This window comes from Bos mutus, chromosome X, assembly GCF_027580195.1.
Source record: "Bos mutus isolate GX-2022 chromosome X, NWIPB_WYAK_1.1, whole genome shotgun sequence".
Classification (NCBI taxonomy): domain Eukaryota; kingdom Metazoa; phylum Chordata; class Mammalia; order Artiodactyla; family Bovidae; genus Bos; species Bos mutus.
The window spans coordinates 21,188,982-21,213,388 of NC_091646.1; the positions used below are offsets into that span (position 1 = coordinate 21,188,982).

At 41.6% G+C, this 24,407-nt stretch overlaps 1 protein-coding gene across 6 annotated transcripts in view; it reads right to left on the reverse strand.

The window, feature by feature from the left end:
- INTS6L (integrator complex subunit 6 like) overlaps positions 1–23,859 on the reverse strand; it is a 58,755-nt gene extending 34,896 nt beyond the window's left edge. The window contains exons 1-2 of one of the 6 annotated variants that reach the window (XR_011463161.1): positions 23,373–23,859; positions 23,155–23,232 (exon numbers count right to left, since the gene is read on the reverse strand). Coding sequence is in view for 5 of the 6 variants with exons in the window: in XM_070365482.1 (XP_070221583.1) it covers positions 23,155–23,232; positions 23,373–23,483 (189 nt within the window). In the remaining variant the exon portion in view is untranslated. The remainder of the gene's footprint in view (positions 1–23,154; positions 23,233–23,372) is intronic. The other 5 variants (XM_070365482.1, XM_005904054.3, XM_070365483.1 and 2 more) reach the window with 5 other exon arrangements.
- Between the last annotated feature and the right edge of the window lie 548 nt (positions 23,860–24,407).

The following is a 24,407-nucleotide window of genomic DNA, read 5'->3' on the forward strand; positions in this document are numbered from 1 at the left end:
TTTAAGCATTCAGAAAGCCCCAAGTCTAGAGTAAGGGAGAAAGAAAAGAAACAAAAACATTTGGCAAAGAAGCAGCATAGCCTAGGTACCCTTAGCTGGTATGAACAGTAGCAAAGAACCAAAAACTCAAGGTCAACAGCCAATATGCTGTGGTTGAATGGTTTGTAGAATAGAAGGAAAGGACCACATTGACTGGTCAGCAATGCGGCTATAAAAACAAAGCAGCATGAAATGCCAAGAAGAGAAGCAAAAAGAAGATGGCAGCTAACAGGTCACAAAGGAGTAGACCAGCAAGGTAGAGGGCAGGCAGCACAGCCTGGCAACCTGGTGGGACAAACGGCAACTGCCCTAAGGGCAGTCGTGTAATATGCTGAAAGCTGAATCATGCCCACCACATCAGTACAGCTGGAGGTGGAAAGCCAGAGCAAATAATGCAAAGCTAAATGAAATGACTGAAGTTTCATATTTAGCTAAAGACCATTATCCATATAACTAGAGCAAACATTATCTTTTAGTTTTATAGCCTTCTAAACCAATCTGGGTCAGAATGACTGAGAGGCAGAAGAGATTGCCTGTACCCTACTATGAAGAATCTGCATAACCTTGAGCAAATTTGTTGGCTTTTAGGACCTACATTTCATTATCTGAAAATGAAGAGATTTAGGTAAACAGGGATACTGTGTGAGGCTGTATATGTTACAACCCTGTAGAGCCATTCACACGAGAATGGTGCCCCCTAGGTTTGAACAGCACCCAACCTTCATAACCATTCAAGGTGAAGGGGATCCTGATTTAAGATCTTTTCCAGTCCAACACTCTGGATTCTGTGAAGTTAAGAATGTGCATTGTATGTGTGTGTTTGCTAACATATACTATTAAGTCAAAGCATCTAAAGGTCAAATCCATGTATTCCTTTGGCCCAAGGAATATCTTATCAGTTTACTTAAAAGCAAGGATTATTATTTCAACTGTCCTCATCAAATACTTAGAAATATCAGATGATTATAAATCACACTGAATTAAAAACTAATTCTTTGAAGTAGAAGAGAAGGTCTACAGCTGGGGGTCTGGGAGAGAGATAGTATCAATTCTTTCCTTTATTTATCCAACCAATTTTTATGAACCAACTATGCTATGCTGGGCAGAATGCTACATGCTGGAGATGTTGAGAGGAATTAGCCCTTGATGAGTTCAAGCAGCAAAGGAATAAGAAATGCAGTTATGGGGACGGAAAGAACAAATAACCAGGGAGTTAGGGAAGCCTGTCGCAGAAGATTGGGCATTTGAAGAAGTCTAATGGCAGGAGACTTGGAAAGGAAATGGCAACCCACTCCAGTAGTCTTGCCTGGAGAATCCCATGGACAAAGGAGCCTGGTGGGCTACAGTCCATGGAGTCCCAAAGAGTTGGACACCAATGAGCGACTAACACACACACACACACACACAATGGCAGGAGAAGATGATCACGGGATCCCTACGCTGATGTGAGGAGTGGAGGGGGCAGTCCAAAGGAAGAGAATAGAGAGTTTATAAAAGGCTAGGGCTTCCTGAGGAGCCACAAGTAATTTGATTATCATCGCTCTGGGTACACGGTGGGAGGCAAAGCTGATAAGCTGGGCTCTGACTGTAATGTGCTTTGTACACTGTGCTCAGTACTTTGGATTTTATCTGTCGGCCCTAGGAATGACTTGAAGTTTTTAATTAGGGGAGTGGCATGATCATATCTGTATTTTAGCAAGATCATTCTCTTGGGAGTTGGAGAATAAATTGTGGGGTGGAGGGGAAGCTGAAGCTTGAGGTAGGGAAACTGGTTTGGGGAATGTTGCAATAACTTACAAGAAATGTGATGAAAGCCTGAGCGAGGGCAGTGGAGATGGAGAGGAGGCTGCAGATTAAAGAAGTATTTCAGAGGTGGGTGGAGTCAGAAGGATTTAGTAGCTAATTAGGGGGATGCGTGAGGGATAAAAAGGGTCATACATTAGGCTGAGTTTTCTGGCTTGGGCAAACCTGTGAATGGTGGTGTCTTTCACCCAGAAGGCACTTTATAGACTTTTTTTCCCCAGAATGACTTCATTTAGCAATCTAACTTCTACACTGCAATCTTAGTTCTTTCTGCAGTGAGTGTTGAACTCCTGAGACCCACCGGATAATTCAAGGCACAACTAAAGAAAAAAATAGTGAACTATTTAATCTGGTAAAGGGCTGGGATAAGGTTTGAGTACCATCTAAGCAAGCACCCTATAACTCATCAGTGTTTCAAATATTGTGTACAAATTGTCACTAATCCACCTGTCAGAATAATTGCTCCTTAAAACTTCCTTTATCATATGAGTTGAAAACGTTTTACAAATTGCTTCTACACCTGAATCACCAGCATTCAATTTTTAGGCCAATTCCAATCCTTTGCAATGAATTAGATAATACATGAGATTTGAATGCTAGGCCTATCTCAGTACTAAAAGTGTATGGGCTACATTTACTACCCAAAACAATAAATTTCCTGGTAGCAGTTTAGTTTCTTCTAGAGAAGAATTAATGCCCCTAAATCCAGTCCTCAAAATGCTGAAGGGGAAAAAAGGCCTAAAGAGGAATTTAAATATCTGTAGAGTCTTATTAATGTGAAAAATTCTTCCCAAAAGATAATTATTTAGAGCCAGTGGGAGAGAGTAGATGTTTATATTCTTCAGTCACTGCTTGTAGTTGATTTTTTCATAAATGAATTCAGGACAGCTCGTTGTTCTTAATAAAGTCTTTTATTTCAAATTACTCCAAAGATATCCTACTTTTATGTCAGTAAAATTTTTCTCTTTTAAAACTCCTTATTTTATATTGGAGTAGCTGAAACTCCAGTACTTTGGCCACCTCATGTGAAGAGTTAACTCATTGGAAAAGACTCTGATGCCGGGAGGGATTGGGGGCAAGAGGAGAAGGGGACGACAGAGGATGAGATGGCTAGATGGCATCACTGACTCGATGGATGTGAGTCTGAGTGAACTCCGGGAGTTGGTGATAGACAGGGAGGCCTGGCGTGCTGCGATTCATGGGGTCACAAAGAGTCGGACACGACTGAGCGACTGATCTGATCTGATAGCTGATTACCAATGTTGTGATAGTTTCAGGTGGACAGCAAAGAGACTCAGGCATACATATACATGTATCTATACATGTATCCAATCTCCCACAGTAAAGCCTTTACTTCTGACAGTAATTTTCATAGATTTTTATGGAGCATTACAGCTTACAAAGCGCTTTCACACTTCACATTTGCCTAAGACAATCCTATAAAATAAGCATGGTATTACCATCCCTATTTTGTTTTCATAAGCCAGGAGGAAGTAAGATGTGGGTATGTCTTGTTTGGAGAATGGGGACAGTCAGAGAGGAAGTCTGGAGTTGCACTATTCAGCCACATGGGGCCACTGAGAACTTGAAACATGGCCAGTCTGACTCGAGATTACTTTTTAATGTGGCTACTAGAAAATCTGAACTGTTGTGGATGGCTGGCATTATATACCTATTAGGTAGAGATGATCTAGAGGGAGCTGAAGGTCAGGCAGGAGAACTTGGCCTTGCATTGGCAGAAAATAGACTCATTACAGATTTCAGGGCAGGGGGAGACAGGATCAAACAGCATCTCAGGAAGGTCAGTCTGGCAGTGAATTATAGGATAGACTGGAGAAGAAGAAGCTGTAGCTAGGAAAAAGAAGCTAGGAGGTTTGAATAGGCATCCAGGTCTGAGGGAATCAGGGTCTGAATTAGGATAGAAATTAAGAGGAAGGGGTTAATTGAGAAACATTTGAACCACCAAAATAGGACTTGGTGACAGACAGACAATAGGCCTAAAGGAGACAGAGTAAAAGATGATTACAAAACTTCTAACCTGAGAGCACTGAAGAATAGATGTTCAGGACAAAGGAGTAAGCTGGGGTGGGGGGAATTCTAAACTAAGACTTTGCTGTCTTCACAGATCAAGTTTTTAAAGTCTCCCAGAAGTAAAATGAGGATAATGATATGATAACAAATAATAATCACAGGCAATATTTATCAGTGCCTATGTGTCAGGAACTCGCTTATGCTAAACAGAATATTTTATATGTATCCTTCTCATTTGAGCCTCATAACCACCCTACAAAGTGGGTACTATTATTATTTCCCATTTAATAGATGAGCACACTGAGGCTCAGAGAGGATAAGCATCTTGTCTCGGTCAAAACAACTAGTAAATGACACAGCCAGGATTTGAACCCAGGTAGCCTAACTGTGGGCTTCCTTGGTGGCTCAGATGGTAAAGAATCCACTTGCAATGTGGGAGACCTGGGTTCGATCCCTGGGTTGGGGAGATCCCTGGAGAAGGGAATGGCAACCACTCCAGTATTCTTGCCTGGAGAATTCCATGGACTAAGGAGCCTGGTGGGCTACAGTCCATGGGGTCACAAAGAGTTGGACACAACTGAGTGACTAAGCACAGCACACAGCACAGCCTAACTGGAGAACCCACCAATGTAAACCATTATACTAGAGATTCTTCTACATATTCCACATATTCAACGCATAGACATGTCTTGTTATACTAGCTTAAAGGTTCCTAAGTTTAATAGAATTTCCAAATTTCATTTAATTTAAGCCTACTTTCCCTGATGTCAGAACGCAGAACAGTTGGGTGTGGGGAGCAGTGAATTGGCATTTGGAAGACCCTGGTCCAATCCTGGCCATAATTAACTAGCAAAACAAGTGGTCCAGAGTAAACCGTTTACCCCTTACTGAGGCTGTTTCCTCATTTAAGCAATGAAAATATTGAAAACCAATTCTAAGGTCCTTTTCAGCCTTTATATTCTATTATTCCATACCTTGTATTTGTCCTTTATATAAATTTGACTTACAGGGACTTCCCTGATGGTCCAGTGGTTAAGACTCTGTGCTCCCAATGCAGGGGGCATGGGTTCAATCCCTGGTCAGGAAGTTAAGATCCCATACACTGCAGAGCACAGCCAAAAATAAATAAATAAATAAATAAAATAGCCCCCAGTCACTCTCTACTGGTGACCTTGTTAAAAAAAAAATCTGGCTTACAGAAAGAAAAATGCCTCATATGTTAATAAAAATGCTAATTCAGGCCTGGTTTACATGTGTATAGCCAACTAAAGACATCTTTGAATATCAGCAGAATTAGCATGGGCCTTTTAGTCTATCAGTGCCTTGGGTTCTCCCCACAGCTCTACAGACTAGCCCACTAGTTGTTTATTCCCCACTAATATCAGCACAGAAAGGAAAGAGTTTGTATTTCTTTCCTCAGAAAGGTAAAGCCTAAAAGAAATATTTTCTCTTACCCTCCGCACCCCTATTTCCATCTTCTTATCTGGTCTGTCCGCTGACGATAAACACAAGGTGCTTAAAGGGCAGGTTCTGCCCCTACAACAGACCTTAGTGGAGGTCTGTCAACACACTCGAACTATGTGGAAGCTTTTCATGAACACACATCTAGGCTCCACCCTCCAGTATAGCTTTTATCAGGAATAAGGCTGTTATTTAGAACACTGGCTGGTTCCTGTGTCTGCCTTATTTCTCCATTGGTTTCAATGGAGGAAGGAAAGGTAGGGACGTTATTTAATGGCTCCTCCAAACCTCAGTATCCTAACACTTGTCCTTTCTGACCTCCATCCCATTTCAGCAGGACCATTTCTCTGATTCACTGATGCTTGTTTTATTTTTATTTTTTAAAATAAAGACCCCTTTTCCTCCAAGGAAATTTTGCCAGGAAGCATAAACAAGAAAAAGAGAGAAAAAACAGATGAACTGTCCTTGAAGGGGACGTGGGAGTGGTGTTAGAGCTTGTTCTGTAAACCCTTGTTCTATCTCTAAAGGTCACCTGTAATCCTTTTCCAAATTATAAATGATCATGTTAGATTTAGTATATAGTGAAGATTTCATGAATGTGTTAGTGGTTTCTCCAGCCAAGGTAACTGAAAAACACTTTTTTAGGGCAGCTGTATCTAACTTTCCACAGGAGAAACGTCCCCTAAAAGACCTTACAAATGGAATATTTATAAATTTAAAAAGTTAAATAGCTAAAATTCTCTAGGGTGACAGCTTCTGAAAGGGAATGAATGGCAGTGAATCTTTTCAAACAGCAAAAATAATCCTTCTATATTACAGATTGTCACAAGCCAGGCTCTCTCTCACTGAAGGAGCATCACATGCTCTGTCCCTCTGACTGGGTGCTGAGCCACTGTGCAAACCCATTTTGGGCACATGTACCCAAAAGCCTATTTGGACCCTGCCCTGAAGAGCAGTTCAATTCAGTCCAAGGCTTCCTAGCTGATTAGCAAGTGCATCACAATGAATAAAAAGCCTCACTGGATTCCAGAGAGAAAATACATGTTTCCCTCTCTTTGACAAGACTTTTTAACTTTAATGAAAGGAAATGAAATCAGCCTGGTTATATGTGCCCTTCATAAACCCATACAGAGGACTATCCTGAACTTTGAGCTCTTCTTCTAGGTGGTACAAACAAGATGATGAACAGATTTGAGTATTTTCCCAGATGCTGCAAGTTAAGGCCAAAGAGTCTAAATTTAGCAGGGCCATCATTTCTCTCCTTTAAAGATAAACTATTTTCCTTTTTCCATCTGCTCTCCACAGTTTGGGAGAAACTTGTTCTGCAACATCCCAGACAATTTGAATAAATCAACTTCAACAGCATCTTTTCAACCAACTTAACCTTCTTCTCCAATTTACCATTCTATCATCTTTGTCATCACAAACTGTTCTTGTGTTGGTAAACTGATCAGTGGGACAGGATGACATGAAAAATAAAAAGCCCTGCTTTTCTAATCAACTCTGTCTCCTGAGAAGACAAATGACTTTTCCCTTGGTCTTTGCCCTTAGCCTTATATGGAATATTTGTGCAAGTTAAAAGTCTTCAACTTTGAGAATTATCTTCTAGCAACTAAAATGGACTCCAATTCTGATACATATAAGACGAGGTTTACTTACCCTCTTAGGTAAACAGAACATGTAAGCTGAAATCACTTTAATATGCTCAAATGTCGTTTAAAATCATGTTTACAGCTAGCACACCTATAAAGAAGGTTGTTAAACTTGTGAAATATACATTAGGAAGACACTGTATCATTTTAGGATTATCTTCCTTCTTGTATCAACTTTGAAAAACTCTCTATTTTGCATTCTATTTTCAGACCCTATCTGATACAATTTTTCCCCTTAATACTCTAGTAATTTGGTCTGATTTCACTGTTTTGTGTGAGTGTGGTTTTCTCACTTGACTCAAGGTACTGATACACTTCTAGGTTCAAAGGAGGCATTCTATTATTCTGTGTTTTATGTGTACCAATACAGCTTTCTGTTGTAAAATTACTTGTTTTAAGAACATCCAGTTTTCTTGGATCCCTTTTTGTCAAAGTTACTTCCCTAGGGGCACTCCTTAGTGTCTTGAACTTGGTAAAATGCCTGAAGTCCATTTTATTTGATTACATCAGTTCTCTCCCAGAGAACTCTGAATACTATCATTCTGTGCTTCGGTCCATGAATTTTCATCCACAAGCTTCAGGAAATACTACCAGCCAAGACCATGTAAAAGAAATCTGGCTTACTTGAGTCTTCTACTTTTTAAAGAAGTTCTTAGAAACTGATTTCCTAGTATATTGCAGAAATTTATTTGACAGACTGTGGCCTGCTGGATTTTTTTTTTTTTCAGCAGATGGTTAAAGACTCTCATAACCACAAATTTTTAAGTAAACCGGGCAAAGACATGATTCCATCCTTACAAAGTTTACCATTTTTGTGTCACTGGTCTCTTTAAGATACCTAGTTTGAGGGTTTTTTTGGTGGATTAACAATCATAGGGATTAGCCTAAAATATTTGCAAAATTCATTTATGACTTTTCAATTCTTACCCTGGAGAATTAAAATAAAACTATAAAGTAGCACACCTCTCAGAGAAAGCATAAGATCAAAAGAAACTTGATCTCCACCAGAGGATGCTAACGTGTAGAAAGCAAATTTTTTCCTCTGTCCAAGAAGCAATTGAACTGCTACTGAAAGAAAAATGCCATAGAGTTGCAAAGAATTTACCAAATGTGGTCAGATATAAATGTTAAGTTTCCTCTTTCACTCCCTATCCATTTCAACTGTACCTATTGACCAATAGCCATTATTAAAAAAAGAAAAAACCCAACCAAACCAAAAAAAAATGCATAGTGCAAGGCTCATGTTCAACTGTTTAGATTTGGGGTTCTGATAGGAGACATTTTTATGAACACACACACAAGATAAAAATCAACAAAAGTGGCCTTGGAAAAAAAAATACGCAGGGACAGGAATGAGATTAAGCCACCCAAACATTACAGCAAGTGTTTAACAAAGGAGAGAGCACAATGGCCATTCCTTACTTTCTAAAGATCTTATGGCATCTCTTTCCTCCAGACTAATTCTTTGTTTAAAATTCTTTCAAAAAATTTTATAAGCTGTTTTTCACATTATAAAAGTAACACACATTCATCATTAAAAATCCCAACAGAAGTACAAAGTTAGTCTATCTCTTCACCAAACTGTCAATTCCACTCTTTAGAGGTAACCATGGCTAGGAATCTGTCTTGAACTTTAAATTGTTTGGCAGCAAACAGAAATGACTCCAATAAAATGAAGTGACATTTACCAATAAGTTGGAGTGACTGATCTAACCAGTAGATATGTGATACAGCACATTAACCACTTACAGAAACTGTTTTCTAAAATTTGAAGCAAGTTTGAAATCACCCCAACTTCCCAGCCTGAATTATTCCACTTCTTGCCTTTCAGTTATACAATTCTCTCCTGGACTTTTTTCAGAAGGAATAGTGGAAATAATCTAGTCTAATCCCTTCATTTTACAGATAAGAAAACTGACACCTTAAAAGGTTAACTGACTTGTCTGGGGTCATGTATCTAATCAGTAGCAGACTGTGCCTAAAGAATCCTGGTCTCTACCTCCCAGTCCAAAGAGACATGACTTGCCAGACTTACTTGACTGTGGATGGTGAGATCTAACAGACAGGCTATCCTGTGACCACTTTTTCAAATCTAATTTTTATGAAAGTACCTAGAAAGACTTGAAATAAACTGCTAACATACAGCTTCACTAATGAAATGGGATTTACAAAGTCTAAACACATGTCAGCTTTTAAGAAAAATGGAGCACTGGGGCTCCAAACATGATGCATGTTCTTCTACAAGACATACAACAGGAAGGACCCCCAACTTTCCAATGTCGCGGCTGTATTAAAAGGCTAGATATTCTCCCTAGAATTCCATTATTCAATATCTAGTTGTGTGGGGCTTCTGATTAAACAGCAGGGCTTCCTGGCAACTGGAGGCCAATTTAAATCTAAACATCTTGGTCTGGTTCAGGCTACTCAACCACTAAAGGTCAGAATTCAGCTCTCTCCCCCTTCCTACTGCAAATTCTCATCATTACAACAGCATTTAAAGCATCTTCTGTCACATCCTCCTTCTCCTCAAGTCACAACCTTAACTGGCATGCTTTCAGTGCATTTTCTCTCCTCCCCTGGGCCTCTGGCTCCTCTGGCTCTCTATCTCTTCCCCCTCTGGTTAACTGATGGTCTAAGAGTTGGCATCAAGAATAAGGACACAAACTCAGGTGGTAGAAAGAGAGGTCTGGCTGAAGGGCAGGGCTCCTGTGGGGAAATGAGGGGAAATACGTTTATACAGATACATGGAGCAGGCCCTAGAGAGCTCAGAATGGCAGACTGAGCAATTTTGGCTTGATTCCATAGGCACTGGGGAGTCTCTGAAGGGTTGTGAGCAGGGGAGTGATAGGATGAAATCAGCTTTTTTAGAAAGTTAGCACTTGTTGTGGGTAGAGTAGGAATTTGGGAGGCACTTGGGAGACTCCACTACCGGGAAAGATTGAAGGCAGGAGGAGAAGGGGACAACAGAGGATGAGATGGTTGGATGGCATCACTGACTCGATGGACACGAGTTTGAGCAAGCTCTGGGAGTTGGTGATGGACAGGGAAGCCTGGCGTGCTACAGTCCATGGGGTCACAAAGAGTCGGACATGACTGAACGTCTGAACTGAACTCACTGGGAGATTCCAGAAGAAGGTTGTTACAGGCCAAAGCATAGAAGTCAGGACCTGGACTGAAGTGATGGCACCAGAAATTGAGTTGAAGGAACATATATAAGGGGGCTTTCCAGGTGGTGCTAGTGGTAAAGAACCTACACGCCAATGCAGGAGACATAAGAGATGCAGATTCAATCTCTGGGTCAGGAAGATCCCTTGGAGAAGGAAATGGCAACCCGCTCCAGTATTCTTGCCTAGAGAATCCCATGGCTAGAAGAGCTGGGTGGGCCACAGTCCGTGGGGTTGCAAAGAGTTGGACACTACTGAAGCAACTTAGCACTCATGGTACTGGATTTGGATGTTATTGAAAAGAAGTATCAAAACATGGAAGTCAGGACCTGGACTGAAGTGATGGCACCAGAAGTTGAGTTGAAGGAACATATATAAGGGATATTTCAAAGGCATGGGCCTTAGAAAATGGAAGGATAGGATCAAAGGTGAATAATCCCCAGCTTGCAATCCTGGGTGACTAAAAGATGGGGAACATAGAAGACAGGATAGTTTTAGAGCCATAAGGAGATCTGTTTGACATGCTGTGAGCTGATGGAAAGATAGGCAGAGACTTCCCTAGTGGTCCAGTGGTGAAGACTCTGCACTGCCAATGCAGGAGGTACACGTTCAGTCCCTGGTCGGGGAACTAAGATTCCACATGGCTGCAGCATGGCTAAAAGATAAACAAATTAAAATTAAAAGATAGTCAAGTGGAGATGTCCCATCATGAGCTTGAGATGCCCGGGTGAGAAGCTGAAGATGGAGAGTAAAAGGAATATTTGAAACCATGAATGATGTAGAATGCATTCACCAAGGGAAAGAATTTTGCAGATAGGGACACACTTATCAGAAAGAGGGGTGGAAAAACAGAATGGAGGAGGTGATAAGTTTCTGGAAGAAAGGAGCTTTTACAGTTTCAAATATAGGCAAGGACAAAAAGAATAAACATTAGTAAATTAGCCCAAGTAGCTATATAGTGGGCTTCCCAGGCAGCTCAGTGGTAAAGAATCACCCTACCAATGCAGGGGACACAGGAGACATGGGTTTGATCCCTGGGTCAGCAAGATCCCCTGAAGAAGGAAATGGCAACCTATTCCAGTATTCTTGCCTGGGAAATCCCATGGACAGAGGAGCCTAGTGGCCCACAGTCCACTGGGCCACAAAGAATCAGACACAACTGGGGAACTGAGCACACACACAATAAGTCTGAAGACCTTAATAAACTATATTTTACTTCCCTCAGTAGTACTACTCCTTAATTGCACAAATAAATGTTTTGAGTCTTCTGTTCAATAACACCCAAGTCCAGAGTACTCTTAGTACTAAGTTTACTGAACTGTGTCTTACAGAGCAGGATGTACCTAACAAAAGAGCAACTGCAATTTATCAGACATATGGTTGAAGATACAAAACTCTACTTTTTCTATGAACATCTGGCACATCAGCACAAATGTCTTGGTATAACTTTTCTCCTGTTAAGACCCCAGTGGCTTAGTTGGGTAGCACCTCCAATCTTCTGAAATTCACCTCTTACCAACCTAACTAAGCAGCGGGGGGATAAAGCTATCTGGCTATGGCAGAGGAGTGGCTTGAAGAGAATGGGAGATCTGGCTGAAATGAGGAGTGAACCAGGAGATGAGGCACTGACTGATAGATAAAACTCTGTGAAGGCAGTAGGGTGCATTCAGGCTTTTTACAAAACCACTTCTGCCTCTCCGGCAGGTTGTGGATTAAAGGCAACTAAATGGCTACTGTGTAGTACATCGGCTATCTTTTGTTCTCCTACAAGAAAAACATTTATCAGGAGACTGACAGAGTGAAGATGACATATCAGTTTCTGGAGACCACTAAATAGCCAAAGACCACCCTGTTGTTTTTTCAAGCCTATCATTCTTCCTACAGGACCTACTCAGCCTAGGCCCCAGTCCTCAACCTCTACTCCCAACTATCTCAAGCTCCATCAACTGAGAGTCCCAACAACTCCATATCTTTCCCTCAGTGGGGGCATAATCAAAGACCAAAGTGTTTCACAGAAAAATGTACCATGATATTCGCCTACATAGAGTCAGAGAAATAGTCAAAATGGTAACACTAGCAGTAATAATTTTCATTCATCGAGTACTTGCTCTAATATAAGGCTGGCCAAAAAGTTTGTTCGGGTTTCCACAAGATGTTACAGAAAAACCTGAACTATTTTTTTTGGCCAACCTCATACATTGTTATCAAAAACAGCTATAAACAATAGCATGATAATTTTGTCTAAAATACATGATTCTAGGACATATCCCACAATTAGAAAATATCACTGAGAAGTTATTAAAAGGAATATTCTACCATAATTGATAAAAAGTGAAGTGGCCCACTACTTAAGACTCTGGAATACACAGAGACCTAAGTTACTATTCAACCACGTTACTTAACCTCTCTGGGCCCCAGTTTCCTTATCTGCTAAGTGGGGATAACAGTAGTACCTATGATTTAGGTTAGTTGGGAAGATAAATGAAATAAGCACTGTACATTTATTGGCACATTGCCCTGTACATCAGCATTACTCAATAAATGTCAACAGCTATTATTAGAAAGATATTATATTATTGTTCATTATTACAAGGAAGTAGATATAAGTCAAGTCATATCTATGAAAGTCAGATAGCATCTTTGACTATAAGGTTTCAGGAGGATTTATAACTAGGGCTATAAATTGGCTCCACATCATATACATGTTGTGTGTTAGTCGCTCAGTCATGTTTGACTCTTTGCAACTCCATGGACTGTAGCCCACCAGGCTCCTCTGTTCATGGAATTCTCCAGGCAAGAATACTGGAGTGGGTTGCCATGCCTTTCTCCAATATACATGTTATTCATCAGCATATCTGTACTCTCACTCAGGCTCAGAATTAGATATTGGTATTTATTCCTTAAATGGGGCCCATTACAGTAACAAAAAATAACATTGTCACTTCTGTAACCCCCTTTAGGAATACTGAGCTTAGAGAAAGTAATAATTATGGGAACCCTCCATTGGCTTCACTTGACAACCCCCCTCCTTTTAATGCTACTGATGACTTCCCATGATACAAGACAAGAGCTTTGCTAGGGAACCTCAAGAAAGCCTTCAACAAGAGCATTGATACAAACCCTTCTTTGTTTCTTAGGTTTTACACTATGCCAACCTAAAGAATTTATCTTTTATCCTCTTTTTCTTGATGAATACTGTTCTTGGGAATTCTTGGGCCAAGTAGCTATGTAAATCTAGTAAGGGATATGTTACATATTTCTAATAACACTACAATCATGGAACATTTCGTGCCACTGGTGAGCACATATTACAAACAGAATTCTAAATTACTATAGTCATATTAGGAGTTCACATATATATTCTTTTGTACTTAGCCCAGGAAAAAAACTTCCAACCCAACCAGTTGGATCACCAACTACATCCAAAAGTCGAAGCAACCAAACTGGCTTTCAATACAAACAAGAATGGGATGCTTTCATACTTTTGCCCCAGGGCCAAGGGTTATCAACCCATCAACGCTGAACTGTATGATAACCTTTCATGCACAAATGACTCCATTATGGAAGTGCTCATTTAAAACAGAACTTTGAGAGAGAGGATCTTCGTTCAGAAACAATTTCTAGGACATGAATGTCATAAATATATGAAGAAAAAATAAAGACCAACAGTGCTGTCTAATAAAAATATAGGGTAAGCCACATATGTAGCCACATTTAAAAAATACAAGCAAGTGAGATAAATATTTAATTTAACAAAGTACATCAAAAATATTGTTTAAATTTGTGGTCAATATAAAAATTCTTAATGATATATTTTATACAATTTTGGTGCTAAATCTTCAAAATCTCACATTTAGTTTACACTTACAGAACATCTTGATTCCAACTAGCCACCTATTCAAGTGCTGAATAACCACATGTGGCTAGCGGATGCTGTCCTGAATGGTGCAAATACAACCAATCTCACGTGAATGACTGGTATATCTGAAGAGACATACCGGCCCTCACTGCCACCTCAGCTCTTGACCCTCATTGCTGGAGCTCTAACAGTGTCCCCACCCATCTCTGGGACCACTAGTCCACCTGGAGCTATGAGGAGGAAGAGGGGAAAGGATGTGTTTTTAACAAAGCAACTTGGAATCCCAACTCCATTTCCCAGTAGAAACAATAGCAAACACAATAGTTTAATGGATAAGTGGCATTAAGGGTTAATAGGCTTTCCTGGGGAGGAAGGTCTGGGAACCTAATCACCATTTAGAACACTGTATCCAGGAGATAGTGTGTTCCAAGCTTCCAATAGGCACACAAAGGGACTGCCTGGATCTCTCATCTACACTCTTGGTAAAAGGGTGCTGAAAGACATGTTTACAGAGACTTGCTTATTTAAGTACTTAAATTAAACCAATTGGTTCCCTTCTTCACCCTTGTCCTCTCTTCCCCACATATAGAGCGTCCTTCAATCCTGCCCTTCTCTAGAAAGCACATTTGTTCCTGAAATGTAGAAGACCTGTCATTTTGGAACACTCTGTGAAAGTGAGAACCCTGTATTCGGAGCAGTTGTCTTCCTGAAGCAAAGGCAAAATGTAAAGGACATATGTGCCCTTTCCATATGGTGCCCTGTCCTTCCGCAGTCCCTCCTACCCCCATCCCAACCTCAAAGTCAAAAGCTCTCAAGTGACTAGCATTCATGCAAAATGGGCAACTTCAACTACATATTTTAAATCTCTCCCACCTTTCATCCTCCCCTCTCCCCAGCCCATCTCAACACAGGCTTCTGCCTTATCATCAAACAAGCACACAATCCTTATCTTGCTGCTGCTGCTGCTAAGTTGCTTCAGTCGTGTCCGACTCTGTGCGACCCCATAGACGGCAGCCCACCAGGATCCCCTGTCCCTGGGATTCTCCAGGCAAGAGTACTGGAGTGGGTTGCCATTTCCTTCTCCGAATCCTTACCCTATTTGTCTTCAAATCCACCTCATAGCTCTTTCTTTCAGGAGAAATGTACAAACTCTAGCTTGTAGGTTTCAAAGCACTTTTGCATCCAATCTCAGCTAGTTGCAATCTTGACTGGATAAACTGAATTAACACTGTGTCTTGTCAATCTTCCCTCCCTTCCTTCCATTGGAATGAATGGACTCCAATCTGTTGGTTAAGAATCCACTGTTGTTGACATCCCCCATACCTTACTCCACATTTTCCAGTCACCTTCTTTCAGTGACTATTCTCAAGATCCTGAGGATTAAGACTATATCTTTTACTATTCCAATCTTCCCTTGGGCCAAGTTTTTCTTGGAGTCACCTTAGGCTCCAAGTACAGTATAGTATAGTCCACAGAGGGTGTTCATTGAACATATGGTTTATAAAAGCCTAGATTGCTGTAGTAGCAGTCCAGTGTCAGACTTCTCTTCCAGAAACACTATTTTGGTCATATCACCAAAATAGTGGTGAAAGTTAGACCAATGGCTACCTTCAGGGGAGGAAGTGATTGTAAGAAGCAAGCGGCATCTTCTGGACAGACGGTTACAGACGGTTAAGGGATCATAGTGGAAGTTGTTACACTGTTTGCAGTAGGAGTGGGCAGAGGGGCAGGATGACTTTTGAGAGTGTAGAATGAATAATTGAGGCACATCAGGCTAACCAAGCAGAGGGAACCACATAAGCAATGATACAGAAGCAAAAGGCATATTGAGTCTGAAGAAGATGGTCAAGTTCTTATTGTGGTTGAAGCCTGAGGTCCAAGAAAAAAGCGTGAGGAGACACTGTGGGCAAAGACAAACTAAGGAGCAGGGATTTTATTCTGAAATATAATGGGGAGTCAGTGAAGAATTTTTAGTGTGGGAATGAGTTTTTATTTTACTTTAAGAATGAGCAAGCTAGTGGCAATGAGGTCACAAGAATCAGAGGTGAGCAAGACCAGAAGTAGGGAGACCAAGTGAGTGGCTGCTGCCACAATGGTCCAGGTGAAGATTGTTGAAAGTTGAAACAAGAGAGGAGCAAATAAGAACGAATGGCTAGGGACTTCCCTGGTAGTCCAGTGGTTAAGAATCCACCTACTAATGCAGGAACACAAGTTTGATCTTATTCTCAGTAGTTGTGGTGTGGACTTAGTTGCTCTGAGCCTGTTTGCCTAGAGCCTGTGAGCTGCAACAAGAGAAGCCACTGCAATGAGAAACCGATGCACCATGACTAGAGAGTAGCCCTGCTCACCACAACCAGAGGAAGCCTGCACACAGCAACGAAGATCCAGCAGTCAAAATAAATAAATAAAATTAAATGAATGAAACAGAAACTTGTAAAAAAGAATAAATGGACAAAAGAGAGGCTTAGAATACAGAACAGACAGGACTCCCTAATTTTCTCAGCATTCCACAGTCATCCTCCAGCTTGAACCTAATCTGAAAATAGCAGTGCTAATTCCCTTGACCACAGAGCTAGTCTTCTACCAAAACTTCCCCACTTTTCTCTCTCTTCTTTAAAACAAGGAATATTTTATTCGCTGCAAAACTAAACAACAAACAAAAGTGCACATAAATACGGTGGTATACACATGACTGGTGGAGGGTTCTCTGTATAAGCTTTTACTCAAGTTCTAATGGCGGAAAGCAAAGAAGAACTAAAGAACCTCTTGATGAAAGTGAAGAGGAACTCAAAAGCCTCTTGATGAAAGTGAAAGAGGAGAGTGAAAAAGTTGGCTTAAAGCTCAATATTCAGAAAACGAAGATCATGGCACCTGGTCCCATCACTTCATGGCAAATAGATGGGGAAACAGTGGAAACAGTGGCTGACTTTATTTTTGGGGGCTCCAAAATCACTGCAGATGGTGATTGCAGCCATGAAATTAAAAGATGCTTGTTCCTTGAAAGAAAAGTTATGACTAACCTAGACAGCATGTTAAAAAGCAGAGACATTACTTTGCCAACAAAGGTCCATCTAGTCAAGGCTATGGTTTTTCCAGTAGTCATATATGGATGTGAGTTGGACTATAAAAAAACCTGAGCACCAAAGAATTGATGCTTTTGAACTGTGGTGTTGGAGAAGACTCTTGAGAGTCCCCTGGACCACAAGGAGATCCACCCAGTCCACCCTAAAGGAAATAAGTCCTGAATATTCACTGGAAGGACTGATGCTGAAGCTCCAATACTTTGGCCACCTGATGCAAAGAACTGACTCATTGGAAAAGACCCTGATGCTGGAAAAGATTGAAGGCGGGAGGAGGAGGGGACAACAGAGGATGAGATGGCATCCTCATCCATCCTGATGCCATCATGGATGGCATCACCAACTCAATGGACATGAGTTTGAGTAAACTCTGAGAATTGGTGATGGACAGGGAGGCCTGGTGTACTGCAGTCTATGGGGTCGCAAAGAGTCGGACACGACTGAGCAACTAAACTGACTGACTAAAAGTTCTAATTCCTCCATCCTTTACTCTTATATAAAGAAAAAATGCTATCAGTCAGAGTACTTCATTCCTAAAATTCCTTCGAGTAAAATATATTTAATTTATAGGCTGGATAAAAATCTGGAGGCATTCACCTTCTAGGTATGTATGTGTAATTGATATATAACACTGTATTCATTTAAGGTTTTCAACATAATTTGATATTTGTATACAGTGCAAAATGATCACAATAAATCTGGTTAATACTCATTGCCACACAAAGTTACAACATTTTTTCTTTTTTCTTATGAACTTCTAAGATTTACTTTCTTAGCAACTTTCAAATATACAATATTATTAACTATCATCACCATACTGTACATTACATCTCATGACTTTTTCATACCTGGAGGTTTGTACATTTTGACATCCTTCACCAACTTTCCCCACCTTCCACCTCTCACAACCACCAATCTGTTCTCTGTATCTATGAGCTTGTTCTTTTTTTGTTTTGTTTTCAATTCCACATTTAAGTGAGATCATATGGTATTTGTCTCTCTCTGTCTGACTTATTTCACTTGGCATAATGTCCTCAAGGTTCATTCATGTTGTCACAAATAGCAAGATTTCCTTCTGTTTTATGGCTGAATAATATTTCATTGTATGTATATACTACATTTTCTTTATTCACACATCAATGAACACTTAGGTTATTTCCATTTCTTGGTTATTGTAAATAAACTGCAATGAACATGGGGGTGCATATTCTTTTCAAGTTAATGTTTTCATTTTCTTCAGATAAATACCCAGAAGTAGAGTTGCTGGATCATAGGCTACTTCTAGCTTTAATCTTTTGAGGAACCTCCATACAGCTTTCCACAGTGGCTGCACAAATTTACATTCCCACCGACAGCAGAGGAGGGTTCCCTTTTCTCCAAATCCTTTCCAACACTTGTTATTTGTTGTCTTTTTGATAATAGCTACTCTAACAGGCCTGAGGTGGTATCCTATTGTGGTTTTATTTGCATTTCCCTGATGATTAGTGATGGTGAGCATCTTTTCATGAGCCTGCTGTCCATCTGTGTATCTTCTTTGAAAAACTGTCTATTCAGATCTTCTGCCCATTTTTAAAATCAGATTGTTTCGTTTTTTTTCTGCTATTGAGTTATGTGAGTTCTTGTAAGATTTTAGATAGTAACATCTTATCAGATATATAATTTGCAAAGATTTTCTCCCATTCAGCAGGTTGTCTTTTCATTTTGTTGATGATTTTTTTCCTTTCTTTCAATTTCAACATAATGCTTCAAATGGCTAGTGAGGAAGGTGAAAAGGAAACATGGTCAGGGAAGAAACAACTAATCATAAAAGTAGACGCACCACCTTTGTAGCATTTTGAGTTTTCGATGCAATTGCCTCTGATTGTTCTCACAGGCTACTTTACTGCTGTTTCACCCAAAAGCACTTTCTTAGCTTCCAACCACAGTGAAAGGCTCCCCTAGAAGTCACTCCTTTTCCAAATTAGGCCCACAAAATATACTCATGGGCATATGACAAAGTTAAGCCTTAGTTTAAAATACCAGTAAATATTTGCAACAAAGATCACTTAAAAAGCATAGGTTCACTTCCTAAATCTGTAAGCCAAAATGCTGCCTTTTGCTGATACATGTTGACAGAGGCACACAGATACCAGTAAGCAAGACTGGCTATAGGATGTGAAAAGCAACACTCAAGGGAAATTTTTACTTTTACAAATGCTCTCTGTTTCGAATTACAGACTTGGGATATTTCTTGGAAACATCTCTCCCTATTTATATTTAAAAAAAATATGTCTGTCTGCGATGTATACATGTGTTCCAGCTATTTCTAGAAAACTGACTCAGTTTTATGTTTAAAAAATAGTATTGCCTTCAATAAAAAGAAATCATTTTAAGAAAGTAGCTTCAAACATCAAACTATGTTGAATACTTATTATCTACTCCAGTCTCATGGCTCACTTTCTTCTTGACGCCCTCAATTTGCTCAGACTTAGTAGTAGTGACAAGCTTACCTCTGCTATTCACTGAATAAAAGGAAATTATGACTCATAGCAAAACAAAACATACAAGACAGCAGAACCTCAGCCAAATCTATTAAGAACTATTATACCAAAAAAAGAGAAAAGAAACCCACCCCACTTCTTAAAACCATGTATTAGTCTTATAAGGATACACTGGAAATTTTAAAATATTAAACAGCTTCAACCTAGCTATGTACACTAGAGATACCATTGTATAAATGTAGTGTTAACACTTGTGACACTATGTATAAAATGTGTCTACAAAGCAACACTTGAAGCAGATGTAGCACAAAATACTTGCATTTCGTATGCCTTTTATACGGTTCCCCAAATCAAACTTTCTTCCACCCATGTCAAGCTGACTGCAAGTAACAGGTATGACTAATTTTAAAAGAGCTATGCAGTAAGAAGCAACGAAGTCCTGGGTGAAATACTATATTCATATGCTTAACAGTACACTTTAGTGAAGAATTCCAGTCACAGTAACTTTTCACAACAAGATTTATTGTCAGAGCTTGTAAGTGGATATACTGGGAATAGTTCCACGCCTGTTAGGGAATAAACCTTCCAACCAAATGCACAACTCATGCCTGTTACACCACCAATACAATTGAATCTTCTACTAGGAAAAAAATCAGTTTTGCAGTGTTTACAGTTGGACATAACCAAGACCTGAGAAATAAGTAAGCAGTTTCTTTGACAAGAGATAAAGCCCTCCAACTGTAGAGAAACCCAAAAATACACTTCACGTTATTCTGCAGAAAAATAAGTTACAAATAAAACTTCATCTAACATTACTTTGCTGAAAGGACCTCAGACTCCTAGGGAAGAGTGAAGTTTTAAGTAGGAACTAAGACGCCTGCTGACAGTCAAATAAAGACCTATTTGATAATTGGTGTGACAGAAAACAGACATTTATGGCTCCCAGCTATCAGCAAGTGAAAGATTAGATTAAATTTTAAGAAAAATTCACCAGATGTTCTAAAATTTCAGACCTTCCAAAATGGCTAGGTCCTAGAAGCAGAAGAACAAATAGTTACCACATGCTGAGGGGAGGGATGGGGTGGGCTGCAAAAGAGTGACTGAAAGGGACTCAGAGAAAGAAAGTGCTACCAAAATATGGTATATCATTAGCAATTCAGTTATAGACAGCAAAATGACAAAAACATCACTAAAATCAGTAATTGTTCCCCAGCACATGTAGGTATCATATAAGATTAAAAAGAAAAAACCTGAATGACTTTGGAAAAGCGTAAGGAAGAGGATAGCTCATGATTAGCAATTGGAAGTGTTAATCAAAGTGTCTTCACATAGCTGTCCACATAAAAAAAAGATCAAAGCCAGCTTAGAAGAATGTTTTTTACTTCAGGATAAAATGTAGTGTACAAGATTGCAAGATAAAAAGCTGACAGATGAAATTTCCACTAAAAACAAAATTCAACTTTTCCCCTCTGCCCACAGAACTACCTGGAGCATCTAAAATACCATGGGTAAGTTACACGGCCACGAAAAATTTTAAGTATGAAGACTATGTGGCTACTGGGAATAATTCATAGAACAAAACAGATGGGAAAGGTAGAATTCAAAAGTAATATAGTACACTGATTACAATGCTAGGTTAAAAAAAAAAAGCTGTGATGATGGTTAAGAGGGGGGCCAGACTTTCTTTTTCCTTTCCAAAGATTCTGTAAATATTGCCATAAAAGCTTTATAGATCAAAAATAATTTTTCATCTATGAGTCTTGGTGTTCAGCAAAATGTTTTTAATTTTATTTTTTAACTTTACAATATTGTTCAGCAAAATGTTAACTAAATTACTCCTTAAAAGAAAAAAACGTCTACTGCTTTGTAATTTATCCTGTTTACTATTTCAAAATAAGGAGGATTTCAAATGGCCACAGTACAACAGTGGGTTCTTATCTGTATTAGTACTCCAAGGGTGTAGACTTTCATACTTAGGATGGACAAACATCTGCTTTTCTATGTGGAAAAAAAATGGTCACACCCTTGTAGGAAACTGACATGTTAAAAAACTTATGGCCTTCTTAAAGATGTCTACTTGCTCCATTTTTCTAAATAGATAAATCAAAAACAGAAAATAAAGCATTAAAACCAGAATGGTTTTCAGGGGAACCTAATAATCAAACTGTTAACCGAAGATACGAGTTACAAAAGTAAAGTCTCTCTTCGGTTTTACTTCTGAAGGAACGCTCTCTTTAGCCAACTATTCAGTTTGGTAGGTTCCATTCTTTTAAACACCTCACTCGGCTAAAACGGATTATAACACATTCAGTGCCTCCTCGGCTCTGTTAAGAGAATTTGAGAAAAAGAGGGCATCTAGCAATAGACGTCAAGGATTATGGTAATATATGTTTAAAATTTCAATATGCAAGCAGGACTCTTAAGCAGGTTGCATTAATAGTCTGAATTGTATTTTATCGGGCCACTGCAGGCAAAGCAGTTCTTTATCTCCGCACCATTAGGATGAGGTCTGGAAGGTGAAATGCTCCCTACTTCTCTCCTGCAGGTCAGAACCCCGTGGATCAAGTCATCGAATTTGGCTATTGTAACTGCGCACAGCGAGTCCTCCCCTTCCTTCCTTTCTCTTCCCTGGACAAATCCCTACGTGACTAACACAAACCTAATTTATGATGTCAGTAGGTAGGCCAGGTCCCCCAAAAGCTCTGTCCCCGCGGGTTCCGACTAGGCATCTCCCCGCCCCACCCCGTCGCGGCTTGGGTAGAATCTACAATGAAACACTAACAGTAGCTAAGGTAACAGACCCGGGGTTAACCGGACCGACACAGGAGAAGCAGTGAACAGGACTGTTTCTGCGGGCCGGGGGGTTGGGAGGCTGGCTCCGCGGACTGATTTTCCATTGGGTGGGGGTGGGTTAGAGACCACAGACGCACAAAAGCAGCAGTCTAATCTTTGAAGGCCGGCGGCCGGCTCTGCCACGCTCTCAGCAGGAAGGGGAGGGGAGCGGGAGGAAGAGAGGGAGGAGAAGCAGCGCAGGGCGGGAGGAGTGGGGAGGAGGGGCCGGGGGCGGAGCCCGGGCGCCAGGAAAACCCGCGCGCGAGTCCGCAGCACCTCGGGGCGGAGAAGCCGGCGCCGTTCGGCCCCTCGGCCTCCGCCGCGCGCGGTGCGACCCGAAGGGGCGGGCCCGTCCGCAGCCTCCCTTCGCGTCTCGGGCCCACCTTCTCCTCTCCTCCCTCCCCTCCCTCCTTTCCATCTCAGCAGCGCCCTCGGTCTCCCTCTCCGGTTCATACAAAAGCAAAATGTCCGCCATCTTCCGAGGCAGCTGTGCCCGTCGCCGCCACCAGCCCGGCTCTCCTGCGGTTTCTCCTCGGGGCCGCCCCTCCCCCGGCCGCCTTACCGACCCCAGGCGCCGCGGCTCCTCGGAAGCTGCGGAGTCACCACTCCCCCCGCCCTCGCCCCCACCCCACCCCGCCCTGCCCGCCCCGCCTGGCGACGCAGGACCGCCTCGGGCGGGGGCAGGGGGTCTCGACTGCCCAGGCCGACTGGCTCCTGCTTCCCGCCCGGCCCACCCCCTGGATGGCCCTTTACCTTGATGCAATACGGGGGTTCGTCGTAGGTGACCAGCATGTACCTGTCTCCGCGGCTGGCCGGATCCCGGGCACGCAGCTACAGGACGAGGGATGACGGAGGGGGCCGCGAAGGGAAGGGGGTGGAGGGGGCGATACCAGCGTTACAGAAGCACCTAAATCCACCACCAACCCCATCCTTCGGGAACTCTCCCCATCTCTCCCCTCCCCTCCCTTTACCTTCAAGAATAACTCCACAGCGCCTTTGGCAATATCCAAATAGGAGGTGCCCAGGTCAGTGCGCTGGTTCATAGAGGCGGACGTGTCTATGAGGAACAGCAGGATGGGCATCTTCCCCCACACCCCTGGCTCCGCTCCCCACTCTCTTGGCCCTCTTGCCCTCACTGCCGCGTACTGCCACCTGAACCCTCAACTCTCGCAGAGCCAGGGTGCAGGGAGCAAGAGGAAGACGGGACGGGACGGATGGAACTGCTCCTGGCCTCCTCTTTTTGCAGCCCCACCTCTTCTCCCAACAAGGGAACTTGAAAATGTGAGCGTGTGTAGCCCTCGGGGCCCTCCCCCTTCCTCTCTTCTGGCACCACTACTGCCGCTGCTGCTGCCGCAGAGACTACTACCCGAGCATCCGTCCACGCTCACTGAAGCGCTCGCCCCAGACTGAGAGCTGTCTCTGTTCACCGACACACAACTTCTGTCCGCTCACCTACCATGGGCACCATGTGACCAGAACCCACGCCATTGGCTGCCAATTATGTGGTATTTGCATATTCATTAGATGACAGGGCAAGGGGAGGGACTTGGGCGGACCTTGGGAGTTGAAGTTTGAACCCAGGCAGGGGGTAAGGGGAAATGTTAAGGACCCTCCTTTAGAGGACTTGGAAGCTGTTAGGATACTTAGGGTGGCTTGAATGGATTTTGCGCTTGCTCTTTAAAGATGATAATTCGAAAAGAAGAGTGAATTTGAGCAACAGTTGTGCAGAAGTACAGAAACAGATGCTTGGACAGGCTGCACAGAAAACTGCTTACTGCAATCGATCAATCCTGCCAGTGGCTAAGACCGAAACATTTCAGAAGCAGCAAACTTCTTTCCTGGCAAGACTTACTTGCATTCCTTCAGATCCCTCCCCACTCTTGGTCAGTATTTGTAAGTCTGTTGCTGGCCTTGCATTCCACGTATCTCTACTTAGAAAGGAAACTAAAGCACAGTTACCTAAACTGGCGTTTTGTGTGCACAAGCTTCTTCAGTTTCGTTGAGCA